We start from the raw sequence: 18,336 nt of genomic DNA on the forward strand, positions 1-18,336 counted from the left end.
TTATGGAAGTTAAATTTCTTGAACTAAGTGAATGAAATTTATCTCATTTTTAATTACAGTTTCCTTCTACAATATTGAAATGAGCTTCTCTGTGTTTGATGAAGAGCCAAGGATCCCTATTACCAGTGTTGTAAATGAATTTGCAGAAAATTGGGTAAAATAATCTTTTAAATATTTATGGTACATATAAAAATGTGAATATATCTATATCAGGGACTGAGCAGATGAAAACTAGGCTTTACTTTTTTCTACCCATAATACATTTCACACCTAATTGGTCTTGATTTTTTTTGCTGCAAATTTATCCAGTCTGTGAGTAACACCGTAAAGATGTATGTGGTCTCTCCTTCATAGCACCAATGCTGAAAGCTTTTATGGGATGTTATTATTTTAATTTGTTTAGAACTGTACATTTCCCTCCACTGACACAAATTCTGGGCCTTTGCCAAATTTTTCCCATTTGGAGAAAAGTAGGAGAGCAGAGATAACACAGTCTATGTTATTATATTTATATATATTCATTTTTTGCATTTTAACTGTTTTCTCTCCTACACAAGAAATGTTTTATTTATCCTCACATTTTTTTGATTATGAGAGTAGTACATATCCTCTGTAAAAAAGTTCATGACCTGAAATCTGAGACTCAGAAAGTAAATGTCTTCTCCCTGTATTGACTCCTCTTAACAGTCTGAGGTATATTTGTTCAGATTTTTTCTACCTGTGATAACACTGATGCAAGTATGTTCTTTGACAAAAATAACTGGACTCATACCATTATGCTGTTGTGCAGCTTGCTTTTTCTCATGTAACCATATATCTTTGAGCATGTTCATGCCGCAGTATCGATCTACCTCATATACTTTAAAGATACCAAGGATTTCACTAGATGGTTATAAAGTAATATATATATATTTTTAAATACAGACATCCATTGGTGGACATTGAGGTTGCTTTTCTTTTTTTTCTCTATTTAGAAACAATGCTGACAGTAATGCCCTTGCAATAAATTTTGGGGACACTTGAGTTTTTCTATAGGATAAATTCCCAGAACTGGAATTGTTGGATCAAAGGACATGATCATTTCACATTTTAATAACTAGAGCTAAGTGGCCTCCCAGACAGGTGATACCAATTTGCACCCCACCAACAGTAAAAGATCATGTCTGTTTCCTCTCTTGGTCCATCAGCATTTCTTTGCAAGTGTATATGACATGATCATAAGCACTTGATAGTTGGGGGGGTATATTTGTTCACTTGGTCCGCCATAACAAAATAGGATGCACTGGGGGACGGGAACAACAGACATTTCTTTTTTTATGGTTTTAGAGGCTGGAAGTCTAAGATCAAGGCATTGGTTTCTCCTGAGGACTCTCTCCTTGGCTTGCAGATGGACCATCTTCTCTCTGGGTCCTCACATAGCACACATGCACACACACACACACACACACCAGAGAGAGAGAGAGAGAGATATCTGGGGTCTCCTTCTCTTCTTACAGGAACACCAGTCCTATCAAATTAGGGTTCCACCCTTTTGACCATATTTAGCATGAATTTCCTCCTTTAAAGGCCCTACTTCCCAATATAGTCATTAGGGAGTTCGGACTTCAATATACGAATTTGCCGGGGGCGGGGAGGGACACAATTCAGCCCCCAAATAGAAAAACTGAGTGGAGCAGATGGAAATGTTGAACCAACCCAAATAATAAATGCAGCTTAATGATGACATTGTGTCTGGTAAATTTCCTGGATTAAAATAGAGGAGTGAGAATACTAAACCTGATATGTTTTATCTTTTACAGTTGAATTCTATATTTCAGGACAGTGAATTTGCTCTTGCTAATCTGGCTATTCAAACCAAAACCAGGTATGTGAGTGTCATTTACTGTGGGTCTAAGGCAGTTTGAGGGATTCTGGGTATGTTCCTATCCAGGGGGGATTTCTTTTCTTTTCTTTTTTTTTTTTTTCCTGTCTGAGATTTAGGGACTGCATTTTAAGTTGCATCTTCCCTTCTGAGTGTAGCTTCTCTTTGGAATAAGGAAGAAATTTCTATCATCATTGTAGTGTATAAAGCCAGTGGGAGAACAAAACAGAAGGAAATAAATCGGGGAAATGGTTGAATTGGATTCAATTACCTTTAATGCCCTTCTTAGCTTTAAAATGCTATGATTCTGTGACTTCGGGGGAAAAAAATCCTTCCTTAAAAGGATGTAAGGTGAGGGATGGCCAATGGTGAAGATTGAGAAGACCCTTTATTTTCCAATAATGCACTTTCAAGAGTTAGAAATTCCAAAGGGAACTTGAAATGTTTAAAGTGAGGAACACGGACTAGTCTAAGACTTGCCTAGGACACATAGCTGGAGCGGTGATTGCATTACCAAGGGCCAGCATTGAGTAGTATCAAGGAGCAGACGACAAAGAAAAGACATGGTTTCCCCCACCCTCTCCAAGAACTCTGGTTCATGCCTCTAAAATACACCATGTATATCTTTTCAGGCCAATACGTAAGGATTTAGCTTATTCGTTTTAATGACCACATAGGATTCTTTTGCATGGGTGTGCCATGGTGTATTTACCAATTACCTAGTGATGGACCTTTCCATTATTTCAACCCTTGTCCATATGTTTGTATGCACTGTTGCTGTACTATGATGGCATAGATTCCTGGAAGCGGGGTTACTTGATGACTTACCACTATTTGGGTACATAGATAATGACCACGCTTCTGAAGTGTCTCCTTAGAGCCCTAGTATTTGAATTCCAACCTGGGGAATTCCACTGTTCTGCCTCACAGTTGTCTTTCCTCTGAGCTTTTGTCCTACTGTAGTGGGCACCATATTTCATATGTATAAATTTTTTATGCTTTTGGTACAGAGACACTTCTGAAGGAGAAATAACCATGGACAAAACTGTAGTAAGTAATTTTTCAAAATGAATCTACTTGTGACTCTTCTAATACCTGAGTAGATGTGAGTAAAATAGTGCTCCTCCCTAAGTGGACACCAGGCCAAGCTCAACTGTGGTCATCGAGGGTCAACTTACATTACTTTCTTTGGCATCTGCACAAGAACCCAGTAGGAAAACCATCCTCTGATTTTTCTGAGATCCCTGCAGGGACTTTTGGAGGCACATTTTGTGGGCTATGGGAGTGTGGAATGACTAGGGGATTGTCAATGGCAAATGAAATGTCTTGGTTGTAGACTTCTTGGAAAGAAGCCTGGTTCATCCAAGAATGACACAATTTTTGCAAGACTGGCATTCACATCATCAATCCCCTCTTTATCTCTATAGATTTGAAATCAGGGTGTGACGAAACCATCTCCCATCATCCTTGCCCCAATACTCAGTCCTTATTCCAGTGCCTCCAAGCTTTACCATGATAGACTCTGAAAGGATCAGTAAGCACAGACCTTGTAAGGTATTTAAATACGAGGGAAATGTTTTGATTCTACAAAGTACAATCAAGACTACAGTGCCTTCCAAATTATCTGCCACCATTTAAAATGCTTTCTGGAAAGAGCTGAGTCTGAATTTCTTTTTTTTTTTTTTAAGACTTTATTTATTTGATGGACAGAGATCACAAGTAGGCAGAGAGGCAGGCAGAGAGAGAGGAAGGGAAGCAGGCTCCCTGCTGAGCAGAGAGCCCGATGTGGGGCTCGATCCCAGGACTCTGGGATCATGACCTGAGTGGAAGGCAGAGGCTTTAACCCACTGAGCCACCCAGGCACCCCTGGGTCTGAATTTCTTAATTTAATAAATGATAGATTTCATGACCTACGTAAAATTCCTCTTAAATAATAGGTGTCAAAAGCCTTTTGATGACAATGTGGTCCCCAGAATCAGGCTGCCTGCGTTGGAACCCCTGTTCTTCCACTTCCTGACTGGGAGAACTCTCTGAGCCTCAGTTTCCTCATCTGGGGAAATGGGGATGGGGATGGGGATGACAATATTACCATTCCTCATAGGGCTATTGGAAAGATGGAATGGAATGATAAGTAAATGCTTGATAATGTTTCCTTGTCATCACCATGTTAGGGTCCAGATACAGAAGGCTCAGACTGCTCCCATTTCTGACTCATCAGCTGTGTGATACTGGGCAGATCACTGAACTTCTCTGAGACTTAGCTTCCCCATCTAGGAAATGGGGTGATAATCCCTGCATTGCCCATACTACAGGGGTGAGGTGAGGACTAGATGCTTGACTTTTCTGAGTCTGATTTGCAAATGACAAAAATGAATTACATAAATGTAAAGCATAATTATGATTGCCGTTGTTGACAATAAGCCCTGTACTCAAATGTGATGTTTGTTTCAAGATTTCAGTGACGATGTACTTTTGTTTTGCATTATTTTGGAACAGAGAGAAGGGCAAGGAATGGCTACAATTTCCCACGTAGCATCCAGGTAAGAGCTGAGTTTATTCATAGCTGGTACATTTAGTTCTGATTTTCCTTCCATTTAATTCTGTATTTTGCAGCTTGTTGGTCAGAGCTGTCAGAAGGAAATCAAAGTACCCGGTGGTTATTTTACAGGTGCTGTAATTGGGCTCTTGCCTTCATGAAATAAGTTGTTTCGGTTGGTCATGGTGTAGCCTAGCAGCCTGCCTTCTGCCTCTTTGTAGTGAAGAGAAAATGGGGTCCAAAGTGGTCATAATTTGGGGATGGGGATAAAGTGTTTGTTGTCATCAAAAAAATACTGGAAATACTGAGCAGGGAAGTAGAAAACAACATGGAAAGCATCCTTGGTTCTGTTCAGATGCGTGGTCTGGCTCCTTCCGGAGCACTGGCTATTGCTGCCCTGCCTAATGCATTTCAGAGAGGCTCACGGGAAGGTCACTGACAAGTTCAGGGTGCTAAGAGCAGAGTCTGTTGCAGCAAAGGGAGAGGTTAAAAGAAGGAGTCCTCTTCAGAGTGGCAAAATGAGAGCTGGGAAAAGACGGGCACCTCACAGAAGGGCAGGATGAGCAGGAACCCTGCTTACTGTGATCAGTGGAGGGGAGGCGTGGCTTAGGTTGGACAAAGAAATTTTGAGTTAGCACAGGCTCATCTAACTTTCAACAGCTGTATGAGACCTAGGAAATGCATGCTTCGAAAAGATGTACTGGCAAATAGAAATGGAGAAAAAGTCTAAGTAAGCTTGTGACTCTTTTTTTTTTTTAAGATTTTGTTTATTTGAGAGAGAAAGAGGACACGAGCAGGGGAAGAGGGACAGAGGGAGTGGGAAAAGCAGACTTCCCACTCAGCGGGGAGCAGGACCTGCGGCTGGATCCCAGGATCGTGAGCTGAGCCAGTCAGCCGCTTAGCCAACTGAACCAACCAACTTAAGCTTAAAGATGCTCTGTAATGAGATGCCTGGAACATCTGAGGACCTCGCTCCAGCCGTTGAGGTCAAGAACAGTCATTCTTTTGGAACATATATTTTAGTGGACAGAATATTCTAGGGATGTACTAGATATTTGTGACCTTGGCTAAGTCTCAGCTCCCTCATCCGTCAATGGGGACCGTAATAGCTCTACTTATGAGGTTGTTGTGAAGGTAAAATGAGTCAAAATACAAGGAGCGAGAGTGCTACAAAGTTAGCTACTATCACCGCCATTATCTCCATTATTATTCTATTATAGAAATAGGCCTTCTGCAGAACACATCTTTAGAGACTAATTGAACATGTGCCATTTGCCTTCTTGCAGTAATGATGGATAAATTGGAGACCAGAAGGATAAAAGGTTTTCTCCAAAGTAATAAATCCTGAGTACTCCATCTCCTCTATTAATTAGTATAAGCTCCTAGAGAACGCATAGCTAGTTCATTTTATTTTATTTTATTTTATTTTGTTTATTTCATTTTTTAAAGATTTATTTATTTATTTGAGGGGGGAGGGGCAGAGGGATTTGAGCAGACTCCCAACTGAGTGCAGACAGACTCAGGGATTAATCCTGTGACCCTAAAATCAATGACCAGAACCAAAACCAAGAGTCAGTTGCTTAACCGCTTAATCCACAGAGCCACCCAGGCACTCTTCATTGATTTTAATATAATGCAACTGTTGCTGACTGTTCTTTTGAGAATGGGTTTTGAGGGGTGCCTGCGTGGCTTAGTCGTTGGGTGTCTGCCTTTGGCTCAGGTCATGATCCCAGGGTCCCTGCCTCGGGCTCCCTGCTCAGCGGGAAGTCTGCTTCTCCCTCTCCCGCTCCCCCTGCTTGTGTCCCCTCCCTTGCTGTGTCTCTCTGTGTCAAATAAATAAGTAAAATCTTTAAAAAAAAAGAGAGAGAGAGAAAATGGGTTATGAATTGTTTGTTCTGCGTATGAGAAAATTGATCAGATTTCAATATGCTGTCTTCCATAATTTCTTAAGGTTTGCCTGTTGATAGATGTAAAATGTTTGATATTGACAGACTCCGGGTTAACTCATGTGTGTGGAATTTCAGCACTGTGTGCGGGATGCACTTTGTTGACGTAAACGCAACATCGTTCTTTTTTGCTCTGCTTTTTAGCTATCTTTGTCAGACCATCCTGAAGGCCAGCTCTTCCTTAGCAGCCACCGAACTGATTAACAGAATCAAAAGTAAAATACATGGCAACCTCGCCCATGGAAACTTCACCAAGGGTCAACTGACATTATTAGTAAAATCTAAACACATTGCGGTGAAAAAACTAGGTAATTGGGGGCAGGGGTATTCCATACACATTCAGCCCCCCTTTTTATTTATTTATTTTTATTTTTATTTTACTTTTAAAGATTTTATTTATTTATTTGACAGAGAGAGACACAGCGAGAGAGGGAACACAGGCAGGGGGGAGTGGGGGAGGGAAGCAGGCTCCCCGCTGAGCAGGGAGACTAATGGAGACTAATGTGGGGCTCAATCCCAGGACCCTGGGATCATGACCTGAGCCAAAGGCAGAGGCTTAACGATAGAGCCACCCAGGCGCCCCATGCACTCCGCTTTTTGGAGAGCTCATAACGCATGCGCAGTAAGACATCCTGAGATCTGGGGGGAGAGGAGGTGTCTTCATGTTCCTTTCCACATCCCCAGTGCTCACTTGCCCTTTCCACTTGTTAGAGCTTATGAAAAACACAGAGGGGTTCCTGGAGACTCTCAGTCCGCTCTGGGTGACAGCAGCGGCCAGGGCACCAGAGGAGTGGGAGGACTGTCCGTCTTGCATAAATACCCGGAGGCCTGGGGAGTTCCTCATTCCACACAATAATTGCCAGATAGAGGCTTGCTGATTTATGGATTGATATAGCCAGGCTAGTCATCTGAGAAAATGATCTGGGTACAGTCCAGAATTTCTCTCACGGGCATCTCTTTCCTTTCATGGTAAAGAGAAAGGCTTTTGGATCACTCCATCCCCTTGCCGTGGCTGCCAGTGGACTGCGGTAAAAACATCGGGCTAAGCCAGATGACATGCAGAGGCATTAGAACACACGGTCCTTGGCAACAAAGTGATCAGGTAGCAGAGGGCAGGCTGTCATTGTTAGCAACCGTGAGATGGGAGGCAGAGAAGCGTAGAAGCCACAGGGAGAGCCCACCGTGCAAATGGCGCTGAGGGCTGCCTTCCGAGGAAGCTGGGATTCTCCTGGCTCTCCACTCCTCCCGGCCACCGTATCAACACATGAAGGAAAGATTTCCGGAATCAGGGTCACGGACCCAGTGGGTGGTCAGTAGAACCTGGGGACTTATCACACACACTTAGCCCAGGTCACTTCTCCCTTCATGTGACCACACTTGGCAACAAAACCTTGCCCTTGGCACCACCAACAGAGCAGAGCTCCTGTGTCTAATACTGGCGATGGCAGACGCATTGAGTTTACTAAAACCAAATCCACCCCAGAGTCCATTAGGAAGGGAGGAACCATCCAGAAGGAGAAGTCAGCCTTTGGTTTCCTGTCATTGACCATGGGGGAGTCTCAGAAGGAGGGCAACTGGCAGGTGAGACTTCTGAATTTTTGTGTGTGTGGCTTGACCTTTTTTTAAGGCAGATGTAACATTTTTCAAAACTGAGACCAAAAGAACAGTCCTGTCAGTTTGTGGTTTTAATGAAACGGACTAAGTGTGAGTTTTTCCCAGGAGGCTTCCTAAAAAAAAAAAAAGAGAGAGACAGTATTTCATGTACTTTCAGTGAAACCTGATTTAAATGGCCTGCTAGAAAAAGTTTCCTCTTTTATTGGCCAGTGTTTACGTGTCGGGAAATAATGATGGGTCATAATGGATGCTCATGACCCTTGTAAGTGCCTTATGCCCCTTCAAATGCATACATTTTCTCCATAGAGCCAGGAAGGTGCGAAGCCCAGGAAACAGTCTCTAAATACAAAGGGACCTATAAGTGGCTCTTAACCAACCCTACTGAGACAGCCCAAACTAGATGCATAAAAAACAGGCATAGCAACGCTACTAGAATGTGGTACGTATTGGCCAAGTTCTTATTACCCCTCTACTCTGTCCTTCTTTCACCCTTTGGACCTACTTCAGCATGCACAGGCAACATGAGAGCATTCTGAAGAGATGTTCAAGGAGACAGAAGAGAAAAAGTCACCCGTAATCCCTCTCACCGCTGGTTTTAGGTTAGCGTATTTTTTTCATCTCCCTGTTTCCTGTGTGCCTTTAAGTTTTATGTAGTTTTATGTAGTGGTAATCACTGTCCTCATCTCAATAATGTGATTTACCTTTTCACTCAATAGTTGATCAAACATTTTTCCATGTTTTATGTTCTTCTTCTTAATGACCATTTCGAAAAATTGCCTCATAAGCTACCTCGTTGATGGGCCATAATAATTTACTAAATCACCCTTCTATTGTTGCCTTATCATTTTCCTTCTTTAAATCATCAGTCCCTCTTCTCTGACTCTCTGCTGTTAATAGTTTATGCCATTACCTTAAGTAGGCAAACCAGAAGGGCAGCAGGTTTTGACAGAGGCTTAAAAGCTCTCTGCTGGAAGGCAATATCCTGGACTGGATCCTACTCTCTTCATACATCTAATCAGTCAGCAAATCATGCTGGTTTTGTGATCACAGTTAGAGCTCGTATGTAACCTTAGCTTTCCATCCCTACAGCCATGACCGTGGTGCAAACCCTTGCTATCATCCCTCATCTGCTCTTAGAACAGTCTCCTTGCCTTCCCCCACTCTGGTTCCACACTGCCTCAAGTATGAAGTCCAAACGCTTAAATACGGAGCTCAAGACCCACGGGCTTTCTGTTTACCAAGCATGCCAGCCAAAAACGGCCTTTAGCTCTTGTGGACCCCAATGGGTACCTCCTTGTGTCCCGTTCTCCACCTGTGTTATCTGCTCTGTTTCGGGGTGGGAGGGGCCTTTCTCCCAGACCCCGCCCCATTTGTCTGCACCTCGTGTCAGTCGTCCTGGCACGTCCGGGGTGCTCAGTAAATGTGCTCGCTCATCTTGAAATGCACTGGACTGAGTTGGATGAGGCATAGGGGAGGGTGGATGTTGAAGGCCGATGAGCTACAGAGGGTGCTATGCTCACTGCCTTCAGGGAATGATGTGTGGAGCTAGGGACAAAATTCTATCAGGAATTTCCTCTTAAAATGGGGATAAGAAGGGAAAGTGAGGGTAAGCAGCCATGTTCAAGGTCCAACGTCTCCTCCTTGATTCTTGCTCCGCTGAACATTGCCAGACTTCATCTCATACTCTCTTGCCTTTTTACACCTCCTGCATTGGAACTCTCCATTCCCTTGTTCCCCAAGAGCAAAGTGTTCTTCCACTGGGCTCCCACCTTTGCTGTCTGAGCCCAGAGGCTGGGAGTGGATAGAGGGAGGCATGCCCCTGCTACATTGTGTTCCTTTGTTTGCTCTAAGATTTTCTGGCCTCATCTTCCAATGAGAAAGCTTTTTGTCCCTCCCTCCTCTCTTTTTCAGCTCAATCAGTATCCGTACTGGCAAATCTCAGTGGGAAAAGCCAAAGTTGAAACAATGCAAACTGCTTCAAGGACTTCCTGATAAGATTGTGGATCTTGCTAACATTACTATCGGTGATGGTAAGCAAGACTGTTCTGTACACATTAATGACATAATGGAACCTTGCTTAGTTGGTCGGCTTGACCTGAGATGAAAGGGTACAGGCAAGCCTCACGTAGGAAGATCTACCTTACAACGATCCAATTTCAGAAACTAGGAAGTTAATGTTGGCAGAGGTGGGAGTGGGGCATGCTATGATGGGATCGTCAGTGTTTTTTATTTTATAATTTTTTTTTAATTTTATTTATTTATTTGACAGAGAGAGATCACAAGTAGACAGAGAGGCAGGCAGAGAGAGAGAGAGAGGGAAGCAGGCTCGCTGACTGAGCAGAGAGACCGATGCGGGACTCGATCCCAGGACCCCGAGATCATGACCCGAGCAGAAGGCAGCGGCTTAACCCACTGAGCCACCCAGGCGCCCCTTATTTTATAATTTTTTTAAAAAGATTTTATTTATTTATTCTAAAGAGAGAGAATGAGCAGGTTGAGGGGCAGAGGGAGAGGGTGAAACAGGCTCCCCATTGAGCAGGGATTCCAACCCAGGGCTCGATCCCAGGACCCTGCGGTCATGACCTGAGCTGAAGGCAGATGCTCAACCACTGAGCCGCCACCCAGGTGCCCCACTATTTTTCATTTTAAAACAGTTTTAACAGGGAGACCCCTGGGGGACTCAGTTAAAAGTCTGACTCTTGGTTTTGACTGAGGTCATGATCTCAGAGTCATGGGATCAAGCCCAAGTTCAGCTCCACGCTCAGCAGGGAGTCTGCTTAAGACTCTCTCTCTGCCTTTCCCTCTGCCCCTCCCCCCACTCACTCCCACACACACTCTCTCTCTATTTCAAATAATAAATAAATAAATATTTACAAAAAACAGTTTCGGGGCACCTACGTGGCTCGGTCAGTTAAGTGTCTGACTCTTGGTTTCGGCTCAGGTCATGATCTCAGGGTTGTGAGATCGAGCCCCGCTTCTGGCTCTGTGCTCAGCTCAGAGTCTGCTGGAGGTTCCCTCCCTCTCCCTCTGTCACTCTCCTGCTCTCTCTCTCTCTCAAATAAATAAATAAAAACAGTTTTAATAAATAAAAACAGTTCTTTAAAAAACAGTTTTAATAGGTAGTTCTTTATATAGTTCGATATTGCAAAACCAAAAAGGAAATACAGTGAAACATCTTCCCACTGCTGACCCCAGCCATTCAATAAATATCCACAGAGATATTTCACGTCTCTATTGGGAAATTCACACACACACACACGCACCATACAGATACATATACATGTACACGTATATTCTTCCTCCCTCCTAGTACACAAAGTATATGCTACCCATGCCGCTCTGCACCTTGCTTTTCTCTTCTACCAATATATTGCAGAAATGATCATTTCAGTATATGAAGAGCTTTCTCATGCTTTTTATCACCGCATTATATCATACTGCATGGGTGTGCCACAATTTATTTCTTTAACCTATTTCCTATGGGTGGGCATTGAAGCTGTTAATAACATTTTATCTTTACCAAACTGCTGTAATGGAGACTGTACATATGTCATTTTGCATAAGTAGGATATACTTGAAGCATAAATTTCTAAAACTTTTGATGATGTCAAAATGCTCTCTGCAAGGCTTGCTTGGAGCAGTGCATACTTCCACTTGAAGGTAGGAAAGCACTTGTTTGGGGCTACTTTCATCAATGCAGCATGCTATCAGACTTCTGGGTCTTTGGTGATTTGATGAGCAGAAATGGATATCTTGTTGTGGCTTAAAAATTTTCTTATGAAGATATTCACAGAGCATAACATTTTACCCACTTACTGGGTATAATTCCATGGTTTTTTGTGTATTCACTAGATTGTGCAACTGTCAATTAGTTCCAGAACATTTTGATTTTGATCTCTCCAAAGAGAAGCCCCATACACATTAGCAGGCACTCTCATTACCCCTCCTGCTGCCCCTGGAAACCTCTAACTTACTTTCTTTCTTCTTTTAATTTTATTTTATTGTAGTAAGAACACTTAACATGAGATCCATCCTCTTGACATATTTTTAAAGTACAATGTTGGGGTGCCTGGGTGGCTCAGTTTGTTAAGCATCTGCCTTCGGCTCAGGTCATGATCCTGGAGTTCCAGGATCGAGTCCCGCATCAGACTCCCTGCTCAGTGGGGGAGTCTGTTTCTCCTTCTGACCTCTCCCTTCTCATGCTCTCTCTCTCTCTCTCTCTCTCTCTCACTCAAATAAATAAATAAATAAGATCTTTTTAAAAAAGTACAATGTGGTATGGCTGACCACCAGAACTTATTCATCTTGCTTAACTGAAACTTTATCCCTGTTGATTAGCAACTCTCCATTTCCCCTACCCCTGGCCCTTGGCAAGCACCATTCCGCTCTGTGCTTTTGTGAGTTGGACTATGTTAGATTCCCCACGTAAGCGAGATCATGCAGTATTTGTTTTTCTGTGTCTGGCTTATTTCACTTAGCATAATGCTCTCCAGGTTTATCCTTTTTTTTTTTTTTTTTTAAAGTAGGCTCCGTGCCCAATGTGGGGCTTGAACTCATGACCCATGCTCTACTGACTGAGCCAGCAGGTGCCCCATGAGTTATAGAAATTCTTTGTATTTTTTGGAGATGAACATCTTATCAAACATATGGTTTGCAAATATTTTTTAGTAAGTTCGCCTTTCAGTCTGTTGATTGATTATTCCCCTTGCTGTGAGAAACTTTTTATTTGATGTAGTCCCACTTGTTTATTCTTGTTTCTGTTGCCTGTGCCTTTGGTGTCATATCCATGAAACTGTTGTCAAGATGAAGGTCATGAAGGGGCGCCTGGGTGGCTCAGTGGTTTAAGCCGCTGCCTTCGGCTCGGGTCATGATCTCAGGGTCCTGGGATCGAGACCCGCATCGGGCTCTCTGCTCGGCAGGGAGCCTGCTTCTCTCTCACTCTCTCTGCCTGCCTCTCTATCTACTTGTGATCTCTCTCTGTCAAATAAAGAAATAAAATTTAAAAAAAAAAAAAAGATGAAGGTCATGAAGATTTTCCATTATGGTCTCTTCTAGGGGTTTTTGAGTTTCAGGTCTTGCATAGAAGTCTAGAATAATTTTGAGTTGATTTTTGGGTATGGTGTAACAGGAGGGCCGATTTCATTCTTTGGCATTTGAATTTTCAGTTTTCCCAATGCGGTTTATGGAAGAGATTATCCTTTTCCCATTGTGTGTTCTTTGTGTTCTTTTTTTTTTTTTCTAAAGATTTATTTTTTTTGACAGATAGAGATTACAAGTAGGCAGAGAGGCAGGCAGAGAGAGAGAGAGAGGAGGAAGCAGGCTCCCAGCCAAGCAGAGAGCCCGATGCGGGGCTTGATCCCAGGACCCTGGGATCATGACCTGAGCCGAATGCAGAGGCTTTAACCCGCTGAGCCACCCAGGCGCCCCTGTTCTTTGTGTTCTTACTGAAGATCAGTTGATGGTGCATGTGTGGATTTGTTTCTGGGCTCTCTATTCTGTTCCATTGGTTTATAGGTCTGTTTTGATTACTGTAGCTTTGTTTTATATTTTGATATCAAGGAGTGTGATGTCTTTGTTCTGCTTTCTCAGGATTGATTTAGCTATTTGGTTTGTGTGTGTGTGTGTGTGTGTGTGTTTCTAATGAATTTTAGAATTACCTTTTCTATTTCTGTCCAAGATACCACTGGTTAGACTAGTTCAGTGAAGTCTATTGTCCCTGCAGTGTAGAGCTTCTGATGCTTCTCCTTAGAAGATGCAGGCTTGGACTTGGACAAATTCTCCCTGACGACCAGGGATGACTGTGGTTCTAGCTAGGTTCTCTCTGTTTCTTTCTCTGATCTCCCTGCCGAGCTTCTGGATGGCATACCTCTCTTGGTATCACACCCAGCTGTTAGCCTCCCAATTGCTAGTTGACAGCTCTGTTGTTTTTGACAAAAGCTTGGGACATAAATTCCTCCATAGTCTGATCGCATTATAGTCCATCCCCTTGACTGGGACAGAGTATTGCCAGTTTTTGAGGCTTTCCCTCACCCTTCTCTGTGAAAATATATCTGTCCTATGGGACAAGAGCTCGGGAGATGATAGAGTGATGAATGTCCTTCACAAGATGCTTCACCAGAGTTTTCCCTATAGAGTAGGGGCTGTGTGTAAATTTGAGGGGAAGGGGGACTTACCGCTGGCACTCAGGAGCTGCCACTGCCCAGGAGAGACCTTCCACAGACCTGAGCCAGAAATATGGGAACTTCTAAGGTCCACTGGCTCTCAAATCTACTCAGAATAGTTCTTCTACCCCCAGGGACCTGGGGGAGATGGTAACTACCATTCTGCTACCTAGCCCAGTAGAGTGATTTTTCCACAAGGCAGAGCTCTGGGAGATGGGGCCAGTCCCTAGCTCAAATGCCATGACCTCCCACTGTACTGACCAAGTTTCCATAGATTTTGTTGATTAAATCACCTCTCAATTGGTTGGAAGATCTCTCATCAACCACCAGGGACTGTGAATTGTTGTTTTTGCTGACTTTGACCAGTGTAATAGAGTTTGCTCTTGGTGAATTTTTCCCCAACCCCTCCTTTCAGTCTATTCTTAAAGTCCTACCCAACATACCGTGTTTTGAAAGCGTGCCTAAGTTTCCCTCATCGACTCTCAGTCTTTACACACCTTTTCACGTGAAACTCTACTGCATGAATGCCCCCCATCTCCCCGCACCATGATGACTAGTTGAAAACTGAGGTGCAGGCATTCCATTGCCTTTCAGGGCAGCTAGGGAATTGCCTTGAGGCAGTGAACTCCTCAAACTTGTCTTCCTTGCAGAAGATGGAAATTTGAGATCCTTGCCAAGGAATATCTAGAAGAATTAGAAAAGTAAGCACAGGTCTGATGGTTTCTGGGTCCGAAATCATAAGTCAGTACACTCGGGAGGGTTGTAGCTTGAAGCAAGTGGACAGCGAGTTACAGAGGTCTGTGTTTCATGCTGACCTCCCTTCTCTGAGTGACACATTTTTCTTAGACACAATAATAGAATTTTCTCCTTAGGAGAAAAAGTTAAACAACCTTAACAACAAGAAAAGCACTGAGTTAGGATTTTTAGAAAATTAACTGTCAGAAATCACTTTGTTTAAAAAAAATCCACAGAGGATGAGAAGAGTTGCACAGTGGCTGTAATGGATATAACTGAAAATAAATTATCAAATTTATTAGCTTTGGAGCAATGCTTCTTGTAAGTTAGCTTGATGAAGAATGAGCACAATGTAAGGGAAAGAAAATGCATTCACGTTGAGACAATTTTTCTTTAGCCTTCAATCTTGCTGACAAGCATTAGATATCTTGGTTGGAGAAAAACTTGTCAGTTCCTCCAGTTAAATGCTCATTTCATGTAACTCCTTAATATTGCAGAGTTCAAAAATTACCCTTATTTCAAAAGCCTGTGGGTTCTTTGCTTTGCCTCCAAAACACTGAAGATGCATCACACTCTAATGAAGTTGGCTGGAACTTTTCACAAAGCTGTCTCCTGGATGTGTCCATCCCATGGCCTGGGCAGGATAGTGGATGGTGGAGAGAAAGCAATGTAATTTCCAGGATGTCAGGGAGAAGTACTGTAAAGCACAGAGGTTCCAACCCCAAAACAGTGGAGAAAAGGGACAAAGGCACAGATGCTGTAGTAGAAAGTGATATTAAAGAACACTAACTTTGGACTCAAACAGGCCTGGATTAAAAGCTGGGTTAGAACCTCTATGGCACAATTCCTTAATCTGTATAAAGGGAATAATGTCGGTACCCATCACACAGGGCTATCACGACAATGAAATTGGAGAATGTATGTCTAGATGCCTTGTGGTATCTTGTCTCCGAAATGCCCACCATCCATTCATTCCCTCCTTGTCAATTAGAAGTTGAATTAGGGCTGCCTTGTCACTTCTTAGCCCAGTAGAATTCGGCAGCAGTGACACTGTGCCTATCATGGGACGAACTTTTAAGGGGACGGGAAATTTCTGCTTCTGTTCTCTTGTATGCGCTCAGTGGGGATTCTTCCTCTCAGAACCCAGACAGCATGCTATAAGGAGACTGGAAAATGTTTAAACCACCAGCTCTGCCAAAAAAAAAAAAGGTAATTTTGTCACACTTGCTGATTTCCTTGGTGTAATTCTCCCCTGATGGCTGGATACAAACTACAACATGGAGTTGTTAAGAGATGGACATGAGTTGGTAAGAGATACACAGATACCATAGCTATAAATAATCACCAAAGCATACATTATTAAAATGCAACAAAATCATTAGGAATTGATGAGTCTTGGGTATCATGGGTATCACCATTGTTTTTAATATAATTTATTTAAGAGTTGATATAATTTAATTTTCAATAATGGCTATGTTTAACAACCAGCTCACAAAATTTCCAAAAATTTAATAGTTCATTCTGACAAGTTGACACCAGGCTGGATCCAACATACCACTGAGCCTAAGCCTCTGGGAAAGACCATGTGCTGGGAATAGCCTCAAATGACTGACCCCCAGAGGACAACAGTCCCAACTTGACTGTTGCCTGTGTATAAACTGCCAGCCATGTGAATGAGACACCTTGGACTTCCAGCCTAGTCTAGTCTTCAGATGACTCCAGTCCCAGCTGCCATTTGAGCACAACTGCATGAGAGGCCATAATCAGAACCACTCAGCTAAAACCAGTCAACACACAGAACCATGAGGGATAATAATGAATTCTTGTTTGAAGTGATTACGTTAAGGGTGGTTTGTTATGCAGCTGTAGACAACGCCAATACTGACCCATAGGAATTGCTCAATCAATAACTGATATGATTATTGTCTTGGTGGCTGCAATTATTGGCAGATTAATTATTTCAAGCAATGGGGGATTTATATATTTTACAACAAATAAGAGAGGATTCCTTTTATTGCTTTTCCTCGAGGACTTAGAATTTTTACACAATGAGTGTAGTTTGTCCTGTGTTTGACTTAAAAAGCATATAACTCTAGCTGAAAAGTCTACAATGACTTTCCCCAATATAGCTATTCTCTCAAATTCGCCTGTTGTTTACTTTTCTCCCGTGACAGCAGGGACTGCAGGAAGTAAAGTCACACCACCAAGGCCCAAAGAATGACTCCAGGTCAGCAGCTCTGGCTATCCCATTTACAGCAAAGCCTGAAAATTAAATAAAGCAATAGAAAGACTTGTGAATGAGAGCACTATATTTTTCTTCCATCCCCTGTCTTATTGTTCTCTCAGTTTCTTTAACTGACCAGAAGACAGATGTACCAAGGACAAAATGTTAATTTAGAAGTAATTACAACCTTGTTCAACCTCCCCCTTTCTTCCACCTCAGTTCCTAGGCCATTGTTGGGCAGATTGAAGTAATGGTTGAGGGGGGCGGGGAAATTGAGAGCATCTCAGTTAAGATTGCTTTATTTACATAGACAAGGACAGGGAATTGTTTGCAGGGGGGGGGGGAGAAAGAGAGGGGGGATGGAGGGGAGGGTGATGTTTATGGTAATTTCTTTTGTTTTTCCAAACAGACTTGGTTATTTGTCATGTAACCCAGGTTAAATTATGAATACAATCTCTCTCTGGACTTTTTCTCAACGGATTGTATTTCTCGATATTTTCCATTATATTTTAGTCACTCACTTCAATATGAGGGCTTTAAGCTGGGAGGGCACCCCAAGGAGCTTAGCTTTCTGTGAGTTATATTGAACTAAAATCTAATTTGTGTTGGATTTGTTTTAACAAATACTGGCATTGTGGTGACAACAAACAGGGCTCTTTCGTTGTATTTATGGATGAAATGATACGTCTGGGATTTGCTTTAAAATAATCTGGGGTGGGGCGCCTGAGTGGCTCAGTGGGTTAAGGCCTCTGCCTTTGGCTCAGGTCATGATCCCAGGGTCCTGGAATCGAGCCCCACATCAGGATCTCTGCTCAGCGGGGAGTCTGATTCTCCCCCCCTCTCTCTGCCTGCCTCTCTGCCTACTTGTGATCTCTGTCAAATAAATAAATAAATAAAATCTTTTAAAAAAATAATCTGGGCTTGCGGGAAGGTGGGTGAGAGTGGGGGTAAAATAAGATTAGCTTTTCATTGACACTTGTTGAAGCTAGGTGATTCATGAGGTACATGGGGATTCATTATACTAGTCTTTCTACTTTTGTGCATGTTTGAAAATTTCCATAATAAAAAGTGAAGAAAAAAGTGGGCGAGCTAATATCTATTGTTCCTCTTCTCTACAAAAAAAAAAATCTAAATGAAATTGCTCCTTATTATACATGGTCCATAGTTGCTTTTTTTTTCCTGTGATTGCTGGTTCTTGACAGAAAAATATCACCACCACCCTTGATTAGGAAAACACAGACTGAGTGTTTGCAGATATT

The 18,336-nt window shown here is 42.6% G+C and overlaps 1 protein-coding gene across 1 annotated transcript in view; it reads left to right on the forward strand.

The window, feature by feature from the left end:
- ADGRG4 (adhesion G protein-coupled receptor G4) overlaps positions 1-18,336 on the forward strand; it is a 103,614-nt gene that overhangs the window by 43,145 nt on the left and 42,133 nt on the right. Inside the window, exons 5-11 of the mRNA XM_045994635.1 lie at positions 60-154; positions 1,800-1,864; positions 2,872-2,911; positions 4,358-4,401; positions 6,488-6,651; positions 8,264-8,396; positions 9,869-9,987. Of these exons, the coding sequence (XP_045850591.1) occupies positions 60-154; positions 1,800-1,864; positions 2,872-2,911; positions 4,358-4,401; positions 6,488-6,651; positions 8,264-8,396; positions 9,869-9,987 (660 nt within the window). The remainder of the gene's footprint in view (positions 1-59; positions 155-1,799; positions 1,865-2,871; positions 2,912-4,357; positions 4,402-6,487; positions 6,652-8,263; positions 8,397-9,868; positions 9,988-18,336) is intronic.

This window comes from Meles meles, chromosome X (genome assembly GCF_922984935.1).
Source record: "Meles meles chromosome X, mMelMel3.1 paternal haplotype, whole genome shotgun sequence".
Classification (NCBI taxonomy): Eukaryota; Metazoa; Chordata; class Mammalia; order Carnivora; family Mustelidae; genus Meles; species Meles meles.